This window comes from Colletes gigas, unplaced genomic scaffold (assembly GCF_013123115.1).
Source record: "Colletes gigas isolate AHSC1104 unplaced genomic scaffold, ASM1312311v1 Colletes_gigas_Sc00019, whole genome shotgun sequence".
In the NCBI taxonomy this organism is placed as follows: Eukaryota; Metazoa; Arthropoda; class Insecta; order Hymenoptera; family Colletidae; genus Colletes; species Colletes gigas.
This window is the reverse complement of record NW_025106648.1, coordinates 1,724,910-1,747,877: the sequence shown is the minus strand read 5'-3', so window position 1 is coordinate 1,747,877 and position 22,968 is coordinate 1,724,910. Positions and strand designations below refer to the sequence as shown.

The following is a 22,968-nucleotide window of genomic DNA, read 5'->3' as shown; positions in this document are numbered from 1 at the left end:
AAATAAAATTAAATAGAACACGAATTACAAATTCAAATAAAATTAAATAGAATACGAATTACAAATTCAAATAAAATTAAATAGAACACGAATTTTTGACGAATTATTTGAAATTAAATCGTACGTCAAGGGGTTAATAGTACGCTGTCAAAAAAAACAAAAAAATGATCGAGAAGGGCCTTAATTAAAAGTACACATTTTCGATAGAGTATCCCTTGAAATATCTCCGCGAATGTCGAGAACTTTTCTAGTTATTAATTTTATTTGGATTCGGTGGATCGGGCCAGAATCGCCAGCAGTGGTTGGCGAACGATAGCGGACCTGGTCACCGTCGCGACGCCTCGTACACGGTCGGCGTCGAGGACGTCGCGTGGCGTAGCCAGGCTACCCTCACTTTCGCCGCGTCGGCCGTCGAGGACGCGCGCGTCTAGCATTCCCCCCGGCGATCGATCGATCGTCTGTTGATCGAGCTTCCGTTCGGGAAACAGTCAGTGCTCGAGGAAGGAATCGGCGGGGCCTTTAGGAAAGATAACCGTAAACGGGAGGTTGCTCGAGGACCTTGGCGCGCGCACGATACACATCAAACCGCGCTACGTGAATATTTCAAATCGTTTTATCGATCTATCGCGGAACACGTGTCCCGCGATCCGTGTGTCACAGTGATACCACGCGGGTTTTGAACTGCAGTTTCGTTTCGTCTCGCAACCACGCAACGAACGCACAAGGTACCGAGTTCAAGGACGCTGATCAGTGTCTCACTGTCGCCCGCGACTGTGTCTATTGTTCCCGTGTCAATGTTCCATGTTGGTTTATCATTTTTTTTATTTGTGAATTGTGTGCGTGAATCCGTGGCTGTGAAGAACAGGACGTACGCGTCCGGGGAACGTTCTCTGTGAACCCTTTATCCGTTCCACGCGCGAATCCTGTTACCCCGGAAATCGTCCTCCAAAGCCCTTCGACTGTACATACGTCCGGGAAACCCTCTTTCGGCGATTCGTTGGTCTGTGTAACGCTACCTAGGAAGTTGATAACATCGATCGCTGAATGTGTCCGTGATCGTGGTTTTCCTTTCGACACGTTGACCCGCCGTAGTGTTGCAATGTGCAATTTTTGTGACGCGAGAGGTCGATTTTCGATCGCGTCGGGATGTCTGAGGGATCGTTCGATCGATCCTGTTCGGGTAAATACATCTTTAACGCTTTGATTGCTATGTCATTCGTATGTGACAGGATTCACCACCATGGAGCTAGAAAAATTAATTTTCAAGTCGAGATGTCGAGGAAAATTAATTAGGATTTGCGAACTTTAGCAAGGTTACAAAAATAAGTAGCGAAACAAATTTTAGTTTAACATCATTTGTATTACATTATGTATTTTAAAAAATTATCTGATGTGGACTAATCAAAAAGCATTCGATTGTATGTAATATAACAATGTAAAAGTATAGAAATTGTTACGAATTTGCATACGAATTTTGTAAGGTTCAAACATTAAGAAACTGCAAAGAAGAACTAATTTATTTCTTTTTGATTTATCACCTTTACTAGGCCTCAAATGAGCGGTATTTTCACGATTTTTTTAAAAGAAATCGGTGCTTTTAATCGAGATGAATTTGAAAACAATACTTTTTAAATGTCCATATTTATTCATATCAGAGTTAATAAAAATATGCGATAACTAAGAAATCCTTTAAACGAATTTAATTTAGTACAAATATTCTCAATAACATTCTCTATCGCTTGATGCGCGATTTTTTAAAAATTAGTTCTCGAGACATCGATAAAAAAGTCTCCATTTTGAATGTGTAATGAAATATGCAAGAAATACGAATTATAATATGTGTGCATAATAATCGAGTAGGCCAGAAATAGAATCTCACACTTAAATCATAAAGTTCTACATTATATAAGATAGATGGTACATTACTCAGCGGATGATTGGACAAGGCGAACACAAAAATGTCTAGAACGTAAAGTTTTATAGGAAGAAAGATCAGTTTTCCATCAAATTGAGCGTAGAAATATCGATAAATCGAATGTGAACAGCGTCGAGTAATTTTTCTTGAGTCGCGGACCTTAGTCTGACCATAACGACACAATACTACTTGCAATTCCTTCCTGGACCAATCTTTCTTCCTACAATACTTCTATATACGAGCAATGTTTAACAAAATTATTTGCAAACATTTAGATTGAATCGTGTTACAATTTATATTTTGCCATACATTTCTTCTCTTATCATTTAACAGAGTGTCAATAATTACTCAGTATATTTAGAAGACAATCAGGATCCTCCACATTGTCCATACACGTGATTTATATTATTCGTGAGTTCAGACACTAATTTCCAGCTTCCGTTAGAAATCTCTGTCACTTTTCCATAGGTATAACATTTTGTTTAATATTGATTTCTTAGAGATGTATTTGCACGAAGAGGGTCGAACAAATAGATGATCGAAAGGAAGCAATAAACTGTTTACTTCCGAAGTTGATAGACATGATCAACAATCTTGACAAACTTCCTATCGTATTATTTGTGATCCATAAAGCAACAAATGAATTTCGAAATGTCGAATATTATTGTAATAAAAATCTTCGGCTAATAGACCTCTTCGGAGTTCACAATATACGATATAAAATCAATGCAGTGTCCTTAGTTCGTACACAAATGGCGATACAGTAAGTTCTCGAGTTACGCGGATTCGTAAATACTCCATTACGCTTCTACTTATGTCCTTGTATGATACATATTTATGTGTTTAGATATTAAACGAAATTTCCTTTTATTTAATCTTACGCGTAGATCCATTTAACATTTTTTAAGCCTGATTTTGGGACCCCATCTACAATATCCAAGACTCAGATTTTTAGAAACATTAAAATATTTTTGTTTTAATTGAAATTTAAAATTTATGAATATCGTCCATATAATTGTTCAGAAACCAAGTACAATTTGTAATATAGAGGGATATTATATGGAGAAAGAAAGTTCAGTCTTCGGAAGAAATTGCAAGTAGTATTGAGTCGTTTCAGTCAGACGTAAGACTCTCTACTTAAAAAATCCTATTATTCTTCCCATCGACGCAACGGATTTATCTGAATTTTATTTTACATTAACGCAGAACTAACCTTTCTTTCCTCGTGCAACATTATCTGTTCGTAGCATTTTTAAAAAAGCTCGTAGCAAAATAACCGTGAAACCCGAGAACTTACTGTAAACGAGAAACTTCAGTATTTACAGGTGTCCAATTTCATAAAAATGGCGGTCAATGTGTGGAGCTTCGTTGTATTTTTGAGTAGACGTAGAGAACTCTAACCAGACTAATCCTCGTGGTGTCGTGAACGTCTAATCAGATCGGTCCTCTTTGTCCAGCTGTTCGTTGCTTGTTGTTTGCTTTCCGTGTGAAGGTCCAAGAGTTTGTGCATGAAGTCGAGAAAGACGAAGGAAAGCAGCGTCGCGGTGGTTCTTCGGTCGCGTCGAAATCGAAGCAACAAAAGTTTTTCCACCGAACGTTGCGAAGTCGCTTAACGACTACGCCGAGATGTCGGTTTTGGGTCGCAAATCGTACTTGGGGACGATTACTGTCGTGCACGTGCCTCGTAACGGAAGATAGGCGGTCTCCAGTCGACGTCAAATCGGTAGGAAAATTATCGCGGGTAGAGGGAAACTCGTTCCATTGCTCAATCTATGGTCCAACGTTAGTTCAAATTACTTCTCAGGTCAATTATTAGTTGTGTTCGTTACGTTTAATTCTTCGCTCGCATTCGACAAATACTATACCACTGTGGCGAGCTCGTCAGATTCTAATCTTATAATGTTGCTCGTGTTTGTCGGATCGATTGTCAAGCATTACCGTTCCCTTACTTTATTTCCTCCCAGTCGTGAATAAAATCATCATCAAACTTAGTTCAATTCGTAATTATCGATCAAATTTTTATACAAAATTATTCGTTTCGGAACACTGACTTGTACAGACGTATACACCAAACGTAAATTAAACGAAATACAAATTATGTTGTTAGTTAATTGTTATGATACTCGTCTATGTCTTGTCTTCGATTCTTCGTTTGTTACTTATCACGCTAATTTAATAAAATGTATCAAGAGTCTGGATCTATCAGCTGTAAGTAGCATGGAATCCAATACAGAAAATTGTGATCTCAAATCCGGGATAGTCGAGTTATTGTTTTGGTCATCTGTAGTTCCCAACTAGGTGTACCCAGTTGTACTTTTAATTCGTAATCAGAATCGTAATAGGAGGCGATAGAGATCTTCAATTTCCGCACGAGCACGCTATCATTCGCTGTTTCGTCGACGAAGAGGCGCAATTATAATTGCGGACCTTGAAGTTTCCGTCGAGTTAAATCGAGCGCGGCTATATCGTCGTTCGCGCTAGAATCTAAGGGCGGAACTTAGATCGCGCGTAACTAAATTGTGAAACTTCTTTTCTTTCGCACGACAAGTTGGATCGAAACGATACAGGAAGATGAGATTAAACGTCGTTCGAAAGTAGGATCTGGGTTAGGTCTGTATTGCTCCTGGGAACTCGTCGACAGGGTCGTTTAAACAAGACCCGAGCCGCGCAAAAACAGATTGCATAATTGCAAGATGGCTTCGTTCAGCGACTCGAAAAAAAGTTTCGAATCGAGACGCGAATTGAAATGGATTGCTGCAAGCATTTTAGTAATATTACTTGCTCAAATATTTGTTTTATTTATGTGTATACCATTTCTAAGTTAGAAAAGACACTTAAAAAGTAATTAAAACGAAGCCATCTTCGAAGTAAGACTAAATTTAATTTTCAAAGAAAATGTTCTCTTACTAATTCATAGACTTCCAGAAAGAGTACAGCTTCTATTTTAAATATATTCCCAATATTTTTCTTAGTTTGGCAGTTGTATAGAAATAAATAAAATTGGTAGTTCTGACGATACTATTTATTAGTCATTAGTAAACGCGACGAAAAGTTTTGAAGTAATCTTCGTCGAAACTTCTGATCGGTAAATTTGAATTCCATCCAAGGACAATCTCTTCAGTTTCCAATATAGGAGGCAGGCTGGCTGCGGTATAAGTAATTTCGAAGGCCGGGAAAAATGGCGCGGAATAAAAGTTTTACGCGGCGCTGGTGATTGGCTAGATACGGGAAACGCTCGTTAAGACCCACTTGGAAACTTTTTACTGGACAGAAAGCGACTCTGACACCTCTCGCGTCGGCGAATAAATCATTCCGGAATCCCCTAACGAAACCCTCGAACCTTGGCGGACGCGGAGCCACTTAATCGGCGTGCACCTCTAACAAAACGAATAACTCGAGTGTGTCGAGACACGTCGAACCGCTTAAAAACACTCATTAACACCGTTGGCATTCCCCTTGGCTGATGCCCCTAGCAGCGTCCATTTTTCCTCCGAAAACGAACCTTATTCCCCACGAAACATGCGATCGAGGGTTTCGATCGTAAGTGCAACAGTTCGGAGCTCGACAGCTCCGACTCGTTAGACTTAAAGTCCCTACGTACGTAAAGTACCGTCTAAGTTAACGCAGTTTTTATGTTTCTTCGTCAGACTGGAAATTCTTTATAAATGAACAAAAATTAATTTTGTCAATTAAATTAAAATAATGCGATTTATAAATATAGGTTAGTTTTCTTGTGCTTTCTTAACGTTCGTACTCCAAAATGTCCGCAATGGGTTGATATAGGTTAAATGTTTTGACATTTAAGGATACTTCGTCGTATCGCTCTAGTAACCTTATATACCAGTCGCATAATTAGCTCGCGGTGAAGGGGGAAAGGTGGGTAGCACTAGGAACTCCCTCGTGGTACGGAAATTATAATATAAAATATCGTGAATATACAAACTCGATGGTGCTTTACGTATCTAGTGACTTTGGTTGGCACGCCTGAACGGCGCCACCGCGCGATACGATCGTGAATTAAACTCGGCGTAGGCTCCCGCCAAAGAAACGCTCTGGTGAATTAGTTGCTGATCGAATCGAAAACGAGAAACGGAAACACATAGTCGCGGACTGGACACAAACACACACATAGGGAAGCTTTCGTGATCGTCGAGCACCACCACCACCGCCGCCGCTGCTTGTTTAAAAAGCAAAACTCGACACCGTGTCACGAAACACACGGTGATACATTTTGGACGTGGTTCGGTTGTCGTCATTGTCAGTCATGAATCTTATGTTCCGCAAGAACTTCAGCGGCGAGAAGGGCTTCGGTGGTGGTGGAGGAGGAGGTGGAGGCGGATTGGAGGGTCGCACGGCCCTAGGAGGCGCGTACACGTCGGGTACCTTGGGGTACTCGGGGCCACGTTTCGGCGTCGTGCGTGGCGCCACTCAGGCGGCCGTAGGGGCGCGGGGACCGATCAGACGGAGCAGAGAATTCGGCTACTTCCCGTCGATGGCCGATCACGAGCACCAGGGCTACGGGTATAGGACTCACCTGTTCCTTACGCCACCGTCAGGCGGCGCCCTTGGGTGCCCGCCCGAGGAACCGACCGAGCGATTGGGACCACCACCCAGAAGGAACTCCGGGCCTCATGTGATCAAGTGGGGCGGTGGTGGGGGCAGCGGGTCCGCGCAAGCGTCAGGGGCTGCGAGCCAGGCGAGGAGGAAGACCCAATCCACGCTGCAGAAGGACCCTTCAGAACCTCCGACACCGACTGCCTCCAGACAGGTGAGCTATCTAGCAGAACTAGGAACATCACTGGGGTAAAAGAAATCTGAACAGTATTTAGTATAATTAATGAAAAAGTGTTGTATATAATATTTACTAAATAATTCATAGAATACAAAATTTATATATTATTGTCAACACAATTGCAACAGACTTTAGCAGAAACTTTTCTATTTATAATAATTTTGTTTAATTAAATTTATTTATTCTTACTTACCTTACTAATCACTGTTCTCGGAGGAACGCTGCTACAAACAGTCGGTTTACCGTTCACATGTTTTTCATTTTTTACATCACAAATAATTAATTTAAATTATACTTACTTCAACTTTGTATTTTTCAAAGTCAAAGAAGGCCCAATCCAATTCGCGAGCTTTATTTCTCCAATTGAGATAATTTTTCTGTTTAAAAAATTTACAATTCCTCCCAGAACTGATCTTTTAAGGTCCCAACAAAGTACAGGCACCGAGAATGATCTGAGAGGTATCACGAATTGGATTAACCAGGGTGAACGCGTTAAATATTCATGATTTTTGAAAAATTTATTGCAGTGGATGTACACGTTCGTGGAGTCTGTGGCCCGTGCTATATGAATATACATTATTTATAAAGGACAAGAATATTTGTATTTTAACCCGGAGTTGATTTTTTATTCAAAATGGAGGTTTCATCCGGATGGGTGTTCTCTCGTGGTGCGCTAACAAATTTTAACCGCTGCCATTTTAATACCTTTTAACAGAGAATATCTTTAAGTACTAATAATATTTATTCAGATTTAAAATCCACATCTGTGAATGACATAATATTATCTGCTTAAACGTAGATGTTCAATTTGTCGTTTTATTTCTCGTCTTCATCGATGGATTAGAGCAGTGGAAAGTGTGACCCTTAACTGTAGATGTACTCCGTTGAACAAATATAGCGATATTTTGTGAGGACAGTCTTTGGTAGAAAAGTCTTGCAAATTTTACTTTAAGTACACGTTTAACGATAAAATGCTTTCATTCAAGAAGTTGAAGTTATAGAAGATACAAGTACTCGGTTTTGTACTCCGAAGCGTCACTTTAGATATCTCTTAAGTGTGTCTCGAGCAGACTGAGCACACTCGAGGCAACGTTGTTCGAAAGACTATTTAAAATAACAGGTTATCCTCCTTCACGGCTATTTCATTTTTTAAATACACTTACGTTATGTTATTTCGTAAAATAACTTTCGAAATAATCATTTCGTCGTTGAAATAATGGCATAACCGATGATAAAAATTCACTGGAAGTTCTTTGTAAGATGATTTAAAAATATTTGAAACGATCGTTGCTCAAAACAGAGTCAAATTAAATTCAGTCAGATAATTCTTCTCGACTTCGACATTCGAAAGGAAGGAATTCCAAAGATAAACTTAGCCCGTGTAACGTCGAGAAGCAACCTGCTTAGAGCCTCTGGCGATTCCAGGATGGTTCGCAGATCCTATTTGCCAACCCCAAAAGGGCTAGAATTAATCTCCAATCATGGCGTCGGGCCGACCTAAGAGACGAACGATCTTGATGCACCCGATTGCACGCTAGAATCGTTCTCTCGTATCTAACCAGAGATTAGGATTCAAGTGTCGCCAGTTAGTAGAATGTGGGTTGAATTTAATCAGTCAGGAGCCGCCTCAGCCACCGAGCTGGTTTCAAAGCTTAAAAGTCGACATCCAAACCAGGCGTTGTCACTCGTGACTCGTTTGCACGGGGACAATATCGTGTATCTCGATGTGTCGTCGACTTAACTCGTTCAATTTATCAAGGAGAAGTGCTCCGGCTCAGAAAACACAGGATCCAATGCGACTCTCGACGAGAATCTTCAATCTTTGCAAAATGTAAAGAATATTAACTGCGTTAAGGCTTTTTTCGTCAAACAATTTTACCCTCAATAATCGGTTATACATTTCTTGTTATATTTTTCTTAAGGAAAACGAAAATAAGTAGAGTTTATTCAATTTACACAGAAATTATTATTAAATGTTTTTCAACTCGTAAAAAATTACTAAATATATAGGAAAAATGTATTTTTATTTATGGGGGTCTTCTACTGTAAAACGCGTTTTATATGTTCTCTTTGATATTTTTTTTATAAAGAAACTATACAACTTCTAGCATGGACATTTTACATATGTATTTATTACTCTTTCAGTAATATTTACAAATATTTACAACGAGAAATAGCAAAAATTACAGTAGAAGACTAATTTTGAATGAATGTAGTATGTGTTTGGTCGAAGAATACTTGTAATTAAGAGATAAAATAACAAACATAAGGGGGATTAGGTGAACACCGACTGCCAAGTAACTTTTAATATAAAACTGTATTAAAATTATGTTAATTAAATGATTATGAAATGCTTCTTTTGCGAGAAGATCGAATAGTAAAAAAATGGTACATTGACTCAAGACCAGGAACGAAATACCCTAGATCGACGTATGTAGGACCGCGAAAGCTCAAGTCACGAATCGAGGGGTGGAAAGAGTTTCGGAGTATAGTTTTTTTTCCAATGGCCGACCGAGCAAGACCGAGTAATCGTGCAAATTGTACGGTGTAACCCATCCCTCGAACAAGACTGGCCATCGACGAGTGGTTAGCTACCTGAAACACGGCTAGTCGGACACTCGTGACGATATTTCAGCGGGGAAGTGGACGCCTTGGGCCAGGATGCACGTACTGGGAGAACGACGAGTGCCCTCGAACACGGGATAGTTTCGCGGGACGGAATTATGGCGGAAACGAGTGGCCGTGCACGGAACCGACCGCACGAAGTTACACCTACGCCGCGGCACGCAAACTCGCTATCTTATTGCACGCCAAGGCGGATCTCGCGACGTGCCATAAATTTCCTGGGAGCCGGCCGGACTATGCTCGATATCCGCCGCTCATTGTGCCCATTCCGGACCACCGATTGATCCCGAATTCCTCGCTAGATCGTTGCGCTGACTCGTTGTCTGAGGACCAGCAGGACTCCTGGTACATCGCCATTCCGACACGAAAAATCCAACTACGAAGCACGAATACTCCGTCGACGAGTCTACGATGCTTCTCGATGATCTTACGATCTCTCAAAATGGCGTCAAAACGCTCTGCAAAAGACCTTTGTCGTCGAATGTCTTGGAAATTCTGTAAAGTCTACGGGGCCCTCGAAGATCTTAAATATTATAGTTTACAAGTGGCAATTTTTAAAATAAAATTAATTTAGATGCTTCTCGATGATCTTACGATCTTTCAAAATGGCGTCAAAACGCTCTGCAAAAGACCTTTGTCGTCGAATGTCTTGGAAATTCTGTAAAGTCTACGGGGCCCTCGAAGATCTTAAATATTATAGTTTACAAGTGGCAATTTTCAAAATAAAATTAATTTAGATGCTTCTCGATGATCTTACGATCTTTCAAAATGGCGTCAAAACGCTCTGCAAAAGACCTTTGTCGTCGAATGTCTTGGAAATTTTGTAAAGTCTACGGGGCCCTCGAAGATCTTAAATATTATAGTTTACAAGTGGCAATTTTTAAAATAAAATTAATTTAGATGCTTTTCGATGATCTTACGATCTCTCAAAATGCCGTCAAAACGCTCTGCAAAAGACCTTTGTCATTGAATGTCTTGGAAATTTTGTAAAGTCTACGGGGCCCTCGAAGATCTTAAATATTATAGTTTACAAGTGGCAATTTTTAAAATAAAATTAATTTAGATGCTTTTCGATGATCTTACGATCTCTCAAAATGCCGTCAAAACGCTCTGCAAAAGACCTTTGTCATTGAATGTCTTGGAAATTTTGTAAAGTCTACGGGGCCCTCGAAGATCTTAAATATTATAGTTTACAAGTGACAATTTTCAAAATAAAATTAATTTAGATGCTTCTCGATGATCTTACGATCTTTCAAAATGGCGTCAAAACGCTCTGCAAAAGACCTTTGTCGTCGAATGTCTTGGAAATTTTGTAAAGTCTACGGGGCCCTCGAAGATCTTAAATATTATAGTTTACAAGTGACAATTTTCAAAATAAAATTAATTTAGATGCTTCTGGATGATCTTACGATCTTTCAAAATGGCGTCAAAACGCTCTGCAAAAGACCTTTGTCGTCGAATGTCTTGGAAATTTTGTAAAGTCTACGGGGCCCTCGAAGATCTTAAATATTATAGTTTACAAGTGGCATTTTTCAGAATAAAATTAATTTAGTTACTTTATTAATTAATTTAGATGCTCCTCGGTGATTTTACAATCTTTCAAAATGGCGTTCTTTTCTTGAAATGCTAAGGTTTTCGATGATTATAGAATTCGACAGAAATTGACTCCTGAGGACCGATACTAAACAGGGCCCAACAGTGACAAATTGAAAAAATAATACTTTATTATACTTTTTAAATGGATTTTATTAAAACAACTTAATACTGAGACACTGATCGTAAATTATAAGCCTCTGGAAGAAAAGTAAGGGATAAATATTATATTAGATGAACTTGTCAAAGTATATGGAAAGGTACGAATTAAATAAATAATAATACTAATTTGAAATTAACAACATCAAGAGGACCCCGGATAACACAATTAACTTTTGAATAATGTACATATTTAAGATCACTTATGTTGCTAATTTTAAGTATTATTTAATTTTTAATTTAATTCTTCTTTAAAAATTATTTCACGTGCTATGATTTTGACAAAGCAGCCCTGACCTACAATCGCACCTAAGTTCCACCTTACGATTCTCTGATAGTACAGATTGAGATTAGGTTGAAAAGCATGACTGGGTCAGACGCTTCACTTTTACGCAATTTTTCTAATTACTTATATCAAAAAATATCTCGTTTTCTTTGTTTTAATATTATCGTAGTGGGATCAGAATGTTCTTAGTGGTTTTGTAATAGCACGAATGGAGGTGTCGACTTATAAATTGCTAAGCAATTGTCATTAATACTAATAACACAAGCGTAGGCTGGCAAGTTTCAAGGCCACTGTCATTGGACATTGGTTCATCCATGTAGGTTGCTGGGGCTATAGTTGTTCCGAGAAGTGGATACAACCTGTCGTCCGATATTGGAACAAATTGAATGCGAGTGACCACGCGATTATTGTTTATGTAACGCTTGTTTCTCATTTTATCCTCAGCATTTACCCCTCAGCAGTGTTCAAGAGGAATAAAATGGCCTCTCCTACTCTGTGCAGAACGTGTTTCATTTTAATATCGTCCAAAGTAACAGTTATACTAAACAATATTTTCCTCGAAATTTGGAATATTCTAATTTTAATAATTTCAATTATATTTCGAGTTAAACACGGCATTTTAATATAATATCGCCCAAAGTAACAGTCATATTAAATAACATTTCCAACGAAATTTGGAATATTCTAAGTTTAATCATTTCTATACAGATTATTATTATTTCTATTTCTATTTCGTCGATTAAAATCTCATACCTTTGACCCAAATTTTAAGGGCAGTTTTTGAAAAGATTTCAAGGAAGAAAAAAACATTATTATTGGAGTATTCTAATTCTAATAATTTCAATTGTATTTTGTCAATTGAAGTCTCCTATCTTTGCCCTAAATTTTAAGGGTAGTTAGAGAAGATTTCGGGAAAGAAAAAATTAACTACCCATATCGTTAGGATGGGTTATTTTTACAAATTGTGTGTAGACTCGTGTCTGCATGGTATATTTATGCGAGACTAAAGGGTGGAGCCCTTTTCTTAGACCACCGCCCTGTTCGATGGAGTAAAGGAGCTTCATAAAGTCCAATAAAAAAATTCTCCGCTTAAAAACAATTTACGAACGGTCTCGTGCCGGGCAGAATGGCGGACCAAAAATTAACCTTCGTCCTCTGTTAATCGGGCACCGCGAATCCTGAACTCTATACTTTATTTCCACTCGAAAAAACGCGCCACGCTCGGCTGCATCGACGCGGAATAATACATCGCCGTGGAGGCAACATCGTTAAAGTTTTACGGGGTCAGCACTCGGGCGAATTAAAAAAATTGTCGGACGGGAATCCATTTCCGTGGAACGTAAAGCGACCCGCCATCTGTCAGTCGGACATTCGCAGCGTCTTCAGGAGCCGCTGGTTTTGTATTTCGCACCCGACTTTACTCGGTTTCCCGCCGAATGTAAATATATCCGGAACGTTGTCGTTTCTCTTCGCCAAACGTGAAACCTGAGGCGAGAAAACGTCCTTTGGAACGATATGAAAAGAGGACAGGAAAATGGTAGGGAAATTACTCGAGACCTCTCAGCGAAAAACGCGTTAGAACATTCTGTGCAGGATGAAACACTCGGGTGTCTCTTATGGCTTCTAAATTTTACACGAATCGATCCTTTAAAAACTATTTGTACCAGGATATTTCTCGTTAAAGACACTTCACTGTGGTCAATTAAAAGACACCCTGTACGTGTCTTAATATCATTGATCTCTTCGAGTATTTCATCTCGTTCTGAAATCTACGATAAATTATTCTAAACTTCCGCGCAGCTCAGAATGGCTGTTTTCGATGCTTCGAGGGAGCATTCGTGCAATGAAAATGGCGGTTGCGACGTAAGGTGTCTATGGTTACGATCAGGGCTTGAACGAACCTGTAAACTTTTATAAATAGAAATTATTTGATGAAATTTCTAACTTATAAATTGTATTTTTTTCTGTTTCACGTTAACACTTCAATTCTGTTATTTTATATTCGATTAACAGATACTTCAAAGTAAAATACAAAAGTTTTAACAATCTTTTACTCAACATTATTTTACAAACAGTAGAAACGTAGATGAGGGAATAACTCGTGATTTTTGTGGAATTATTTCAAAATATCGGAACTAATTGATAATTTCAAGTTTCGTTGGAGCCTCGGTTGCGAACTATCGAGCCTCCGCAGTCTTCGTCGCCGCCCAAAAGTCTCCAACGTCGAGAATGTCACGCCCTGTCGTGCAACCTGGCCCAAAATGTCAGGAACAGTCAGAGGCGTTCGCGTGTCGCCATAAATCACGGCCCGGTCTCCGGGTACTTCGTGCACCGCAACGAACAACGAAAGGAATCGCGTTAACCTACATCCTGGGACGACGCTATCGACTTCGAAATTCACTTGTTACTCCGAGGAGCAATTCGGCGGACGCGGGCGTTAAAAATGCAACGGAACCGGGGCCTAGAAGGAAACTCTGCTAAACACGGGGCAATGGACGTCCTGTTTACGATCGACATTAAACGAGTACATCGGGAGAATGTACGTGATCGGACACGGAACGGTTCGTCGTTCGAACGGATTAATGGCCGCCCGGTGCAGGATCACGAGGTTTGGATAATTGAATGGCGGATGCTTCGTTAGCGGAGGATCGCTGGCACGATGGGTATTCTTGAGTATACGGCCACGACAGGGAGGGAAACGCCAAGACAAGCTTGCAAGTCATGCGAATAATGACATCAGACTCGTGGGAGGGATTCTCGAATATACAGTGGCGGGCAGATACTTAAAAACATTTACATAATTACATATATCTTCGCTGTTTGCGTTCTTATACAGGGTTAGGTATAATTAAATTTGTCTTGACAACTGTTTTCATGCTGAGTGAATCATTCGATTTAAAAAATTTAAGGTCCCGTTCGTTTCTCGAAAAATATTGCAAGTATAAGAAATTAGTATCATTCATCTTATTGTACATAAAAATATTTAAACTTTTCCCTCTTTCGTTTTTTTCATGTACTTACTGTTTGCGAGAAAAATGCTGGTCAAATTTAACGCGAACACCCTGTATACAGTGACCGAAGTAATAGATTCATTTTATTGACATCAGATTTACTGTAATTTTATATCATAAAGCTGCATTTTCTTCAACATTTTTGTTCAAAAACACTGTTCTCCATTTTTAAACCCACTTCCGCTTTACGAAGTTCTCTTAGAGGAGGTTTTTTCGCTCGTTTTTCATAATATATAGTTCCACTTGAGTTTAAGACTTGTCGAACATGTCGAGCAGTTACTCTCAAGTCTAATTTAGTTTTTATTTGACTTGTATTGAGTTCATTTTTTCGAGTTTCTTGAAAGATTTCTCCTCGATCTTTCCTAGAAAGTCTTCCTGAAGGACACGTAGACTCTTCACTGCCATATTTTTCTCCTAATTTTACAATATTATTCGTAATTTTTCAGTTCGAAAGGCTCATATCCTTTAAAAAAAATAACTTGAACTTTTCAAAATCAGTTAAACGTTTCCCGCAGTCCATTATGCTATGAAGGCTCAATTTAATCTAAAATTGAATACAAAATATTTAGAAATTATAGTTCTACATTAACTTCGAGAAAAAAATCCAAAATTTACATCATTCTTACAAAGAATATCTTAAACCTAAAATTATTTCGCTCTATTAATATTATGATTTTTTACAAATTTTTGAAGAAGTTACGTTTTAATGTTTAGACTGCTCCAACTCAACTAAGTGGTGCAACAAGAATGTTCACAGAGAATAGTAAACCTATAATTATTTTCAGCCATTGCATTTGATACACATCGTCCAAAAGTTATTAATTGTTGTGTAAAAAAGTTCCTCAAATTGTAATGCGTTGAATGATCTATTGATGGTTTAGAAGATCGTTGAATTTATTTTCGTCTGTTCGATTAGAACGAAAGAAAAAATATTTAAAAGTCTTTCCAGGGCTACATATGTCTCTTAAAACTGTGCAACTTTGAGAAAAACTGAGAAATTCTTTCGTAAAATTATTTCCACCTGTATAATTTACATGATTTTATCGTTGCAAGCAGTAAATAACATTTTGTCATAAATCTATTGCGAGTCCGTGGGAATTAATTGATTCAAACGATGCTCATAGGTTTCCTTCAGCGGCAACCGGACATCCGGCGCGTACACGCCACTCGTGGTTTCCGGGAACAGTCCACCCCGCGGGGAACCAATTTCTTTGGCCACGTTGGACCGAGACTGTTTCATCATCCCCCTCGCGTCTCTCGAACGCTTTTTGCCAGCAGGTGTACCGGTACGTCTAATTTATTTCGCACTAATTTGCATTTAAGCTTCTATTTAACTATTGTTTAAGCTTTCGAAGACATCTTGAATCGTGTATGAGAACTCAAAGAGTCCCGTAACCCTTTGCAAAAGACCTTTGCCTGCTTTGAAAATTTTGTAAAGTCTACGAGGCCATCAAAGATCTTAAATATTATACTTTTTAAAGTAAAATTAATTTAGCGCTGCCACGTTCGTAAAAATTAGAACTCGTTCGATATCAATTTCAATATACGAGGCTTGGCATTAGACTTTCGAAAATAATTTACTAAAAAGTTTTGTTTTTGCTTCGATATTAATTTGAGAGCGAATTAGTACCAAATAAGAAGTGTCTATAAACTGGGCTAGGATATTATAATAAAATGTTGCGTGGTTAAATAATCTATATTATTCTATAACCTGACCTTTTCCAAGTGCAATTGAATTTTTCTCTTCAACCGGAGGCTCCTCGTTTTCTTCGCATAAATCGATTCATTGGGTAATCAAAAACTCAATATTTTATGAGATACTTCATTTTATCTTTAATATTGCAACTGCTCGAACTCCGATTGCATTCTAAACAGTTCCTTGCACTGTTCTCGATACTTTTCCATTGTTCGGTTGTTCAGCCCCTTTTTAACAGAAACAAAACTGCACAAACACACTTTAGCTTTTAATTTTAATACACTTTTCTATCCAAGAAAACCTGACGTATCTCCTATAATATTGATTTTATGCTATTGTATAAGTGTTATAGGATAATAAGGGTTATGAAATCACACAAAATTTTTTTCCGGCCCAGTGACTAGAGTCACCCAGTACAAAACGAAGCGTTCGAAGCGCTACGATTTTGGCAACTCACCCTGTTCGTTGGACAGAATTTTCCAGCGCACGGAGAATGATCTGCATAAAACTACGTTAATCGTGAATGCACCTGCTGAAACCAGAATGCTCGAGTTATTGGCCTTAGAGTCGCGATTAACCGCGACCAGCGGTGACCTTGCTGGACGGCCTCAGACGCTTAAAAATAGACAAAAGTGTGGCCACCGAGGCGAAGAACAACAAACGCATGTCCAACGAGTGACGTACTAACGTAACGGAAATAACGCATGTACCGCGACTAACGAGTAAAAATATCCTGTTTTCCCTATTATTTCATTCTATCAGATCGGTCCGCGCTTACCAGAGGGAGTGTCTTTGGATGGAATTCAAATTCAGTCATATTGAAAAGAATCGCATCGTTTTCCTATTATAAAAAAATATAAAACTAATTAATTTCGCTAAATTAGATATATAGAACTTGGAAACAAACTTGTAACGAGTGACTAGTCACGGTTGACACATTTGATATCTTATGAGAGTCAACTGTCAAGGAACATCCACGAAACGTCCTCCATTTTGACGTTTCGCAAGTTCCTAGAGCGAATAAGTATTGCTACCCTTTAAAGTTTCAATCTTCCGATCTTTAAAACTGTTGGACGTACAAGGAAGTTCTTTAAACGGTTTTTGTGAATGAAAATTACGTACAAGGAAATTACCAAGAAAATTGCATCGAAGTAATTGTTTCTATTAAGGGTTGGAAACCATTGTCATGGCTGAGAATAAAAGCAATTTTCAAGAATTTTTTGGAGGGTGACTTTGAAACTTTTTCTAATAAATGTTTAATGTTCTTGAAGGTACATTTCTTGAACTACTTGCTGTAAAAATTTCGTATAAAAATATTAATTATTATAGACATAATAGTAATATTTTACTGCAAATTCTAAAACAAGAAATCATGCAATTCTCTTAAGCTATAAGACAGTAGCTTCAATTGTACAACTATAATAATTTATTATAAAATGGAGGAACTTTGAAGAAAAGATGCCGAAAACCTGTGAGAAAGTCTATATTTCTTTTAACACCACGTCGAAACTAATTATTCGATCGAAAATTCCGTGGGCGCAACCAAAGAGAATAGTATTAGGAATCATCATACCAAATTTTGAGTAAATCGGATGAAAATTGACTGAGTTATCGAGCCGCCCAGTTTGAAAAAGTTTCATCCCCTTGATACAAACACTCTTCATTCACGTTCATTTTTGCGAATTCTACTTTAATATCCTAGGTAGTCAATTTTAAAACCCTAAACATTAAAACAAGTTTCAATTTATTCAATTCGTCACAGTAGTTTAAAATGAATTCTTGGAGCGAGATTAATAAAGAGATCTATAATAATCTTTTGCACAGCCCTAATGCCTCGAGCACATGGCCAGCCCTTTGACTTTTACGACGAAAGAGTAGGAATTATTGGACTGTCCTGATGAATGAACGATAATAGCCGTGGCTGGTAGTCAAACGGAGGAGCGAATTAATTTGTCTTTTTCCAATCACAGCTTTATTCCAACTCGTTCCAGCACGCCCCGATCGCGGATAAAAAGAGACCAGGCAGCCCGCTGTCGGTCCTGGAGGTCGAGGACCCGAAGCAATGTGTTCTGGCGCATTTCATGACGCCCCTGGAGCCGCTGGATCCTTTAATCGAGACTCCCGTTTCCCGTCCGTTGGTTCTGCAACGGGACACTGCGGCCGAGTTGGTCGCCGAAATAGCACCCTCCGCCTCCCAGAGCATTCTGCTCACGAACATGGAGAAAAATGGTAATTCGACGTCGCCTTGTAATAGATTAGAACCGACCACGCCTCGCTTGTAACGCGATCCAACGCGCCTCGTCGGTTGTCGAAACCGCGGACAGGGGATCTCGGTGGACGCGATGCTAAATTGGACGCTTCGTCATCCCTTAACGAGACGTCTCTCATTGTTCCCCGTCGTTAACCCGATACTCGAATACTTTCAGCGGATTTCCCGTTCATCACCTACTACCTAATCAACAAACAGAACACGGATCCCGTGGACTTTTATAACGAGGTTCAATGCGCTGCTCTGAGGAAGTTCGATCCACGCGATCTGCGATACGCGGCCAGCCACACGCTGGACCTGTTCAACGAGGTGGCGACCATCGCGAGGCCGCCATTGGAGCCACCTGGTGTAAGACCACCGATTCCGTCCACTGGCTACATTGTCTCGATTTTTAAAGTGTTCGAGGGCGACGACGGCCTCAAGTTCGAACAGAACTGGCTCTACTGGACCGGTAACTCTATTTCTCTATCTCTAACCACACTGTCCCAACTTGGAGTTCCAACAATGCTTAGATAGATATGGGACTCCAACGATATCGTTTTAATTGCAATTTACCTCTACTGGCTGGAAAACTAAGTCGACCTTTGTGACTCGGGGTGGTCAAGAATAAAAAAAAAGTAATGGCTTAAAGTTGTGGGGTCCATCGGCTTCCGTAGTTGTCGCCAGAGGGTACTGTTCCTCTCGCAAGCACTCCGACCTTCCCTCTGCATATACATATACGAACGTCAAATAACTCCCAATATCCTGACGTCTAAGGCAGGGTCTGCTAGGATGCCTTATCGACGAGTTAGCAGACCCGGGACGAAACACTCTCCCTGTCCTCTCTTTTCCATCTAATCGACAGGACCCCCCAAAAGTCATGTAAATTTCTCTCGTTGAACTTTTTTATGACTTGAACCGTTTACGAGATATTGGTATGGGGCGAAGAGCGTCAAGGTGGAGAGAGCAATACGTTAACAAGGGGACCTTACGATAGTGGAAATCACTTTTGAAACGCTAGTAGGTTATTAATATGTTTACTACATCCGTTTCAAAAGCGATTTCCACTACCCTACAGTCTCTTTGTAAGATACATAACCTGAAACTACAACATGAAAACTTGATTTATTGCAGGCGCCCGTATGATGTACCGATATTTGCCGAAGTCGGTGGGCCTGAGACGCATCACGCTGCACAAATCCATGTCACAGGGCGACAAGATGTACCTACTGATCTGCGAGTGCTCGCAGCTGCAAGACAATCTTTCCGCGGCGGCCATACTGTTGCCAGCGTTGCGCGCCCGACTTTGCGGATACACGGGTCTCTACAGGCCCTCGGTGTGTTTCTGATTCGTCAAGAAACGTCGACGACGCGCCAACGACGCCAGGATGCAATTGGGCAGGGCAACCCTGTGAGATTCGTGGTCGGAGAACGAATTTCGAATTGCGCGCCGAAGGACCGTTTGCGATGCGCGCGCAGCGCCAGCGCGGGTTGTTGACTAACGTAGTCTTCGACACTCTAGTCCAGGGATTCCCAAACTTTGTCGATCATGTGCCACACTGTGCTTTCGACTCGATTGATTTGTCATTCGTTGTGAGCACTTTGGGAAATCCTGCTCTAGTCGATAAGATATAGCACGTTCCATGAGACGATATCGAATGTGAACAGTATATTTTATTTTATACCTTTTCTTTTTGTTAATACGATGTACATAGAATTTAGAAATGGTTCGTTGCTATTTATACATATAACAGCGGTTCTGTTACAGTCACGTTGTTTCGTTTTGCTCCACTTGGTCGTCTCATGGAAACAAAAGTTGTCGCATAAGGAAAGTTGGGAAAATTTAATTTTCGAACGGCGAATAAAATTGTTAAATTCGTTGGCTAGCTTTCGTTTACGTTTCGGTCGTAAATAAGGATTCATTCGTGGACTGTAAGCCAGCAAAGCATCGAGCAAAAGTTAGGTTACGAACGAATTTAAAGTTAATGTTCGTCGTGCGGAAATAAAGGCTGCCCAACAATGTACTACATAGCGATTTCCGGGCGAGACGAGGCAGAATCGTTCGAAGGCTCGTTTCGTGCAATCGTAAAGCCTGCCCGCGACACCGGTAGCCCGCCAATCAGTGCGATACGATCTTCTCGTTTCCGGTTCTATAAAGTCACTTATTTTCTTACATCACCGTCGCGCCACCATCGCGGCGCCACGAGGTTCGCGTGTCATAACACGCCGCTTGCATCTTTATCGGCGGAGTCGCCAGACACCGAGGCAAAATGGTTGACAGTAATGAAATAGACGAAGAGTGAAGGCACCACGATGCACTGCGAGTTATTTTTATTTCGTACCGTGTATTTCTCGCACGTACCAAGCAGTACCAGGCGCTTCACATACTTTTCCCCAATCTGTTTGATTCTAACATATTGACGCTTCCTAGAGTAATATGTAGTCAATTAAGTCCTGAAAAAGCATACAAAAAATTAATACAATATTATCTTCTAATTAAAGATTCGTATCTGAAACTATTTAAATTAAGGTTAAGTTCATTATTACGGTTAAATAAACATATTTTTCCACGTCCATTTCCATACGACTTTGGCAAAACTTGAAGCATACAATTTGTTAGATACTGTAAAGGCCATCAAACTAAATACTTATACCAAAGATAAATACGAATAATGTCGCTTGTTTTGAAACGGATACTTGAGTAAATTTCGTTACAAACAGATTCTACTACTGATAACAAATTGTATTACAAACGACATTATTCAAACGTCGATGTCAAGTCGTTGGACTTATTCTTCTACGTTTTGTCGGCCATTTTGTCCCGGTTGCCGGTAAGTCTGGTCGACGTTATCGTACGAATCCAGCAGATCTCGCGAAACGAGTGCCCTGGTCGATGAATCGGAGAGCTGTGATCTCTGTCGAAGAAACGAAATCGTAACGGAGGCAGCTTCGTATACGCTTTAGGGAAATCTCAACGAGAATCTTGTACGCTTACGGGCTGCACACCCGTCTAGTTACGCCTCTGGCCAGTTTGTATTTTTCGACTTTACATATATTTCATCCGACGTTCAGCGAAACGTTATTATATATCGCGTCCGCTCGACCAACGAGAAACGGAACGAACATTTGCATGTAAATAGACACACCGCGAGACAATTTTTATTACTATCGAACGACTTATCGATCGAATCGCTGACTACATATCATATATACTCGATAAACTGTGATATTCGAACGATTGCCGTATTATATCACAAGGACGATGCGAACGCGTTCGCGAATACTTCTCGATAGACACTTCTTTGAAAATGCTGCTCTTTGAAATAAATTTAGGCGAGACCGGAACTCGACGGTAGAGGCTACTGTAACGTAATCTCCAAGTCTTTTATCAATTACAATTCACACGTTTGATAATTACATATCCTTGCCTGGATTGTCCGTGTCGTGAGCGTGAACGGATGAATTATGACTTTGAAACTTAAATGGCGACGAGGTTTTTTCGTTTTGCTCCGCTCGGAGATGCGCGATCGAACTTGTTCTTCTTATTCTTTCTCTTCGGGATTCAGATGTCGCACAATAATGATTACGAAAACGTTTGCAAAGACAGGATCGCTGTTTAAATTTTGAATTTATATTCTATTCGTTGTTAAACCGGATGGATCTCCGAATTTTTTGGGGATACGCAGGGAGAGGGTAGATTCGTCGGAATACGCGGGGAAAGCTTAATCAAATCTTTCTTAGGTGCCCGTAGAAGTTTTTAGAACGAGGACGAGTAGCGTGAATTGGCATTGTAGTACAAATAAATAAAAAAAAAACTTAACGAAAATATCAAATAAAAAAACGTATAGTCAATATACGCTTGTTGCATACAGACAATAGCTAGGACGATTGCGCAGGCGCGATCGGTAACGTAGATTTTTAAGGACCCGGACGGCGTATACTTACAATACGTCCCTTCGTACTCGCTGAAACAAAAAAAATGTGGAACAAGATGATCTTAACTATAAGGCGGCGACGAATAATAAGAATAAAAGAAAAAAAAAAAAAAAGAAAAGAAAAAAAAAATTTTCGCGATTTTACTGTGATCCCACGTGTATCGCGACGAAAAACGATACACGTAAGTATTCGTGTGCGATTGGTCGCGGTTGTGGACCGCGTGACTGCGTGACTCGATACGTGAGGTGTGATTGGTTTCTGTCCATTGAGGAGAATACGCCGTTGAATAACGATTCTTTGTCTGCACAAGTTTGTTTACGAAAATACTTTTGCTCCACGTGGGAGTACGCCTGTTCAGGGTAACTTTACGATCGGGTTTGTAAAACGCCCTTGGATCCGTATCGCGGATTCGAAGAAATTTGTTTCGTCGGACGGGATGAGATTGTACGATACATTGATACTTTGCGATTACGATAGGTTTATTATATCATGTACAACGAATACGACGAGGTAATAATAAATAACTTCTACTAATCACGTCACGCGAGCTGTGTGCTTTTTCTCTCATCGTACGCCTAGGGGTTCGAGTGAACATTTTACCAGCTATTACCTCTCTATTTGAAAATCTAACTTGTATATCGAAGGCTAAAGTCACATCTAGTCGATTAAATACTTTGAACACACCGAACGTTTACTTTCTGTCACGA

General features: G+C 39.8%; 1 protein-coding gene across 10 annotated transcripts in view; it reads left to right on the top strand.

The window, feature by feature from the left end:
* The window catches only part of LOC122400598, a 55,944-nt gene extending 32,976 nt beyond the window's left edge, over window positions 1-22,968 (top strand). The window contains exons 2-7 of one of the 10 annotated variants that reach the window (XM_043402124.1): window positions 288-5,512; window positions 5,882-6,683; window positions 15,506-15,667; window positions 18,048-18,306; window positions 18,504-18,797; window positions 19,460-22,968. In XM_043402124.1, the coding sequence (XP_043258059.1) occupies window positions 6,180-6,683; window positions 15,506-15,667; window positions 18,048-18,306; window positions 18,504-18,797; window positions 19,460-19,674 (1,434 nt within the window). In that variant the 5' untranslated portion in view covers window positions 288-5,512; window positions 5,882-6,179 and the 3' untranslated portion in view covers window positions 19,675-22,968. Of the gene's footprint in view, window positions 1-105; window positions 6,684-15,505; window positions 15,668-18,047; window positions 18,307-18,503; window positions 18,798-19,459 lie in introns of those variants that run through there. The other 9 variants (XM_043402126.1, XM_043402125.1, XM_043402128.1 and 6 more) reach the window with 9 other exon arrangements.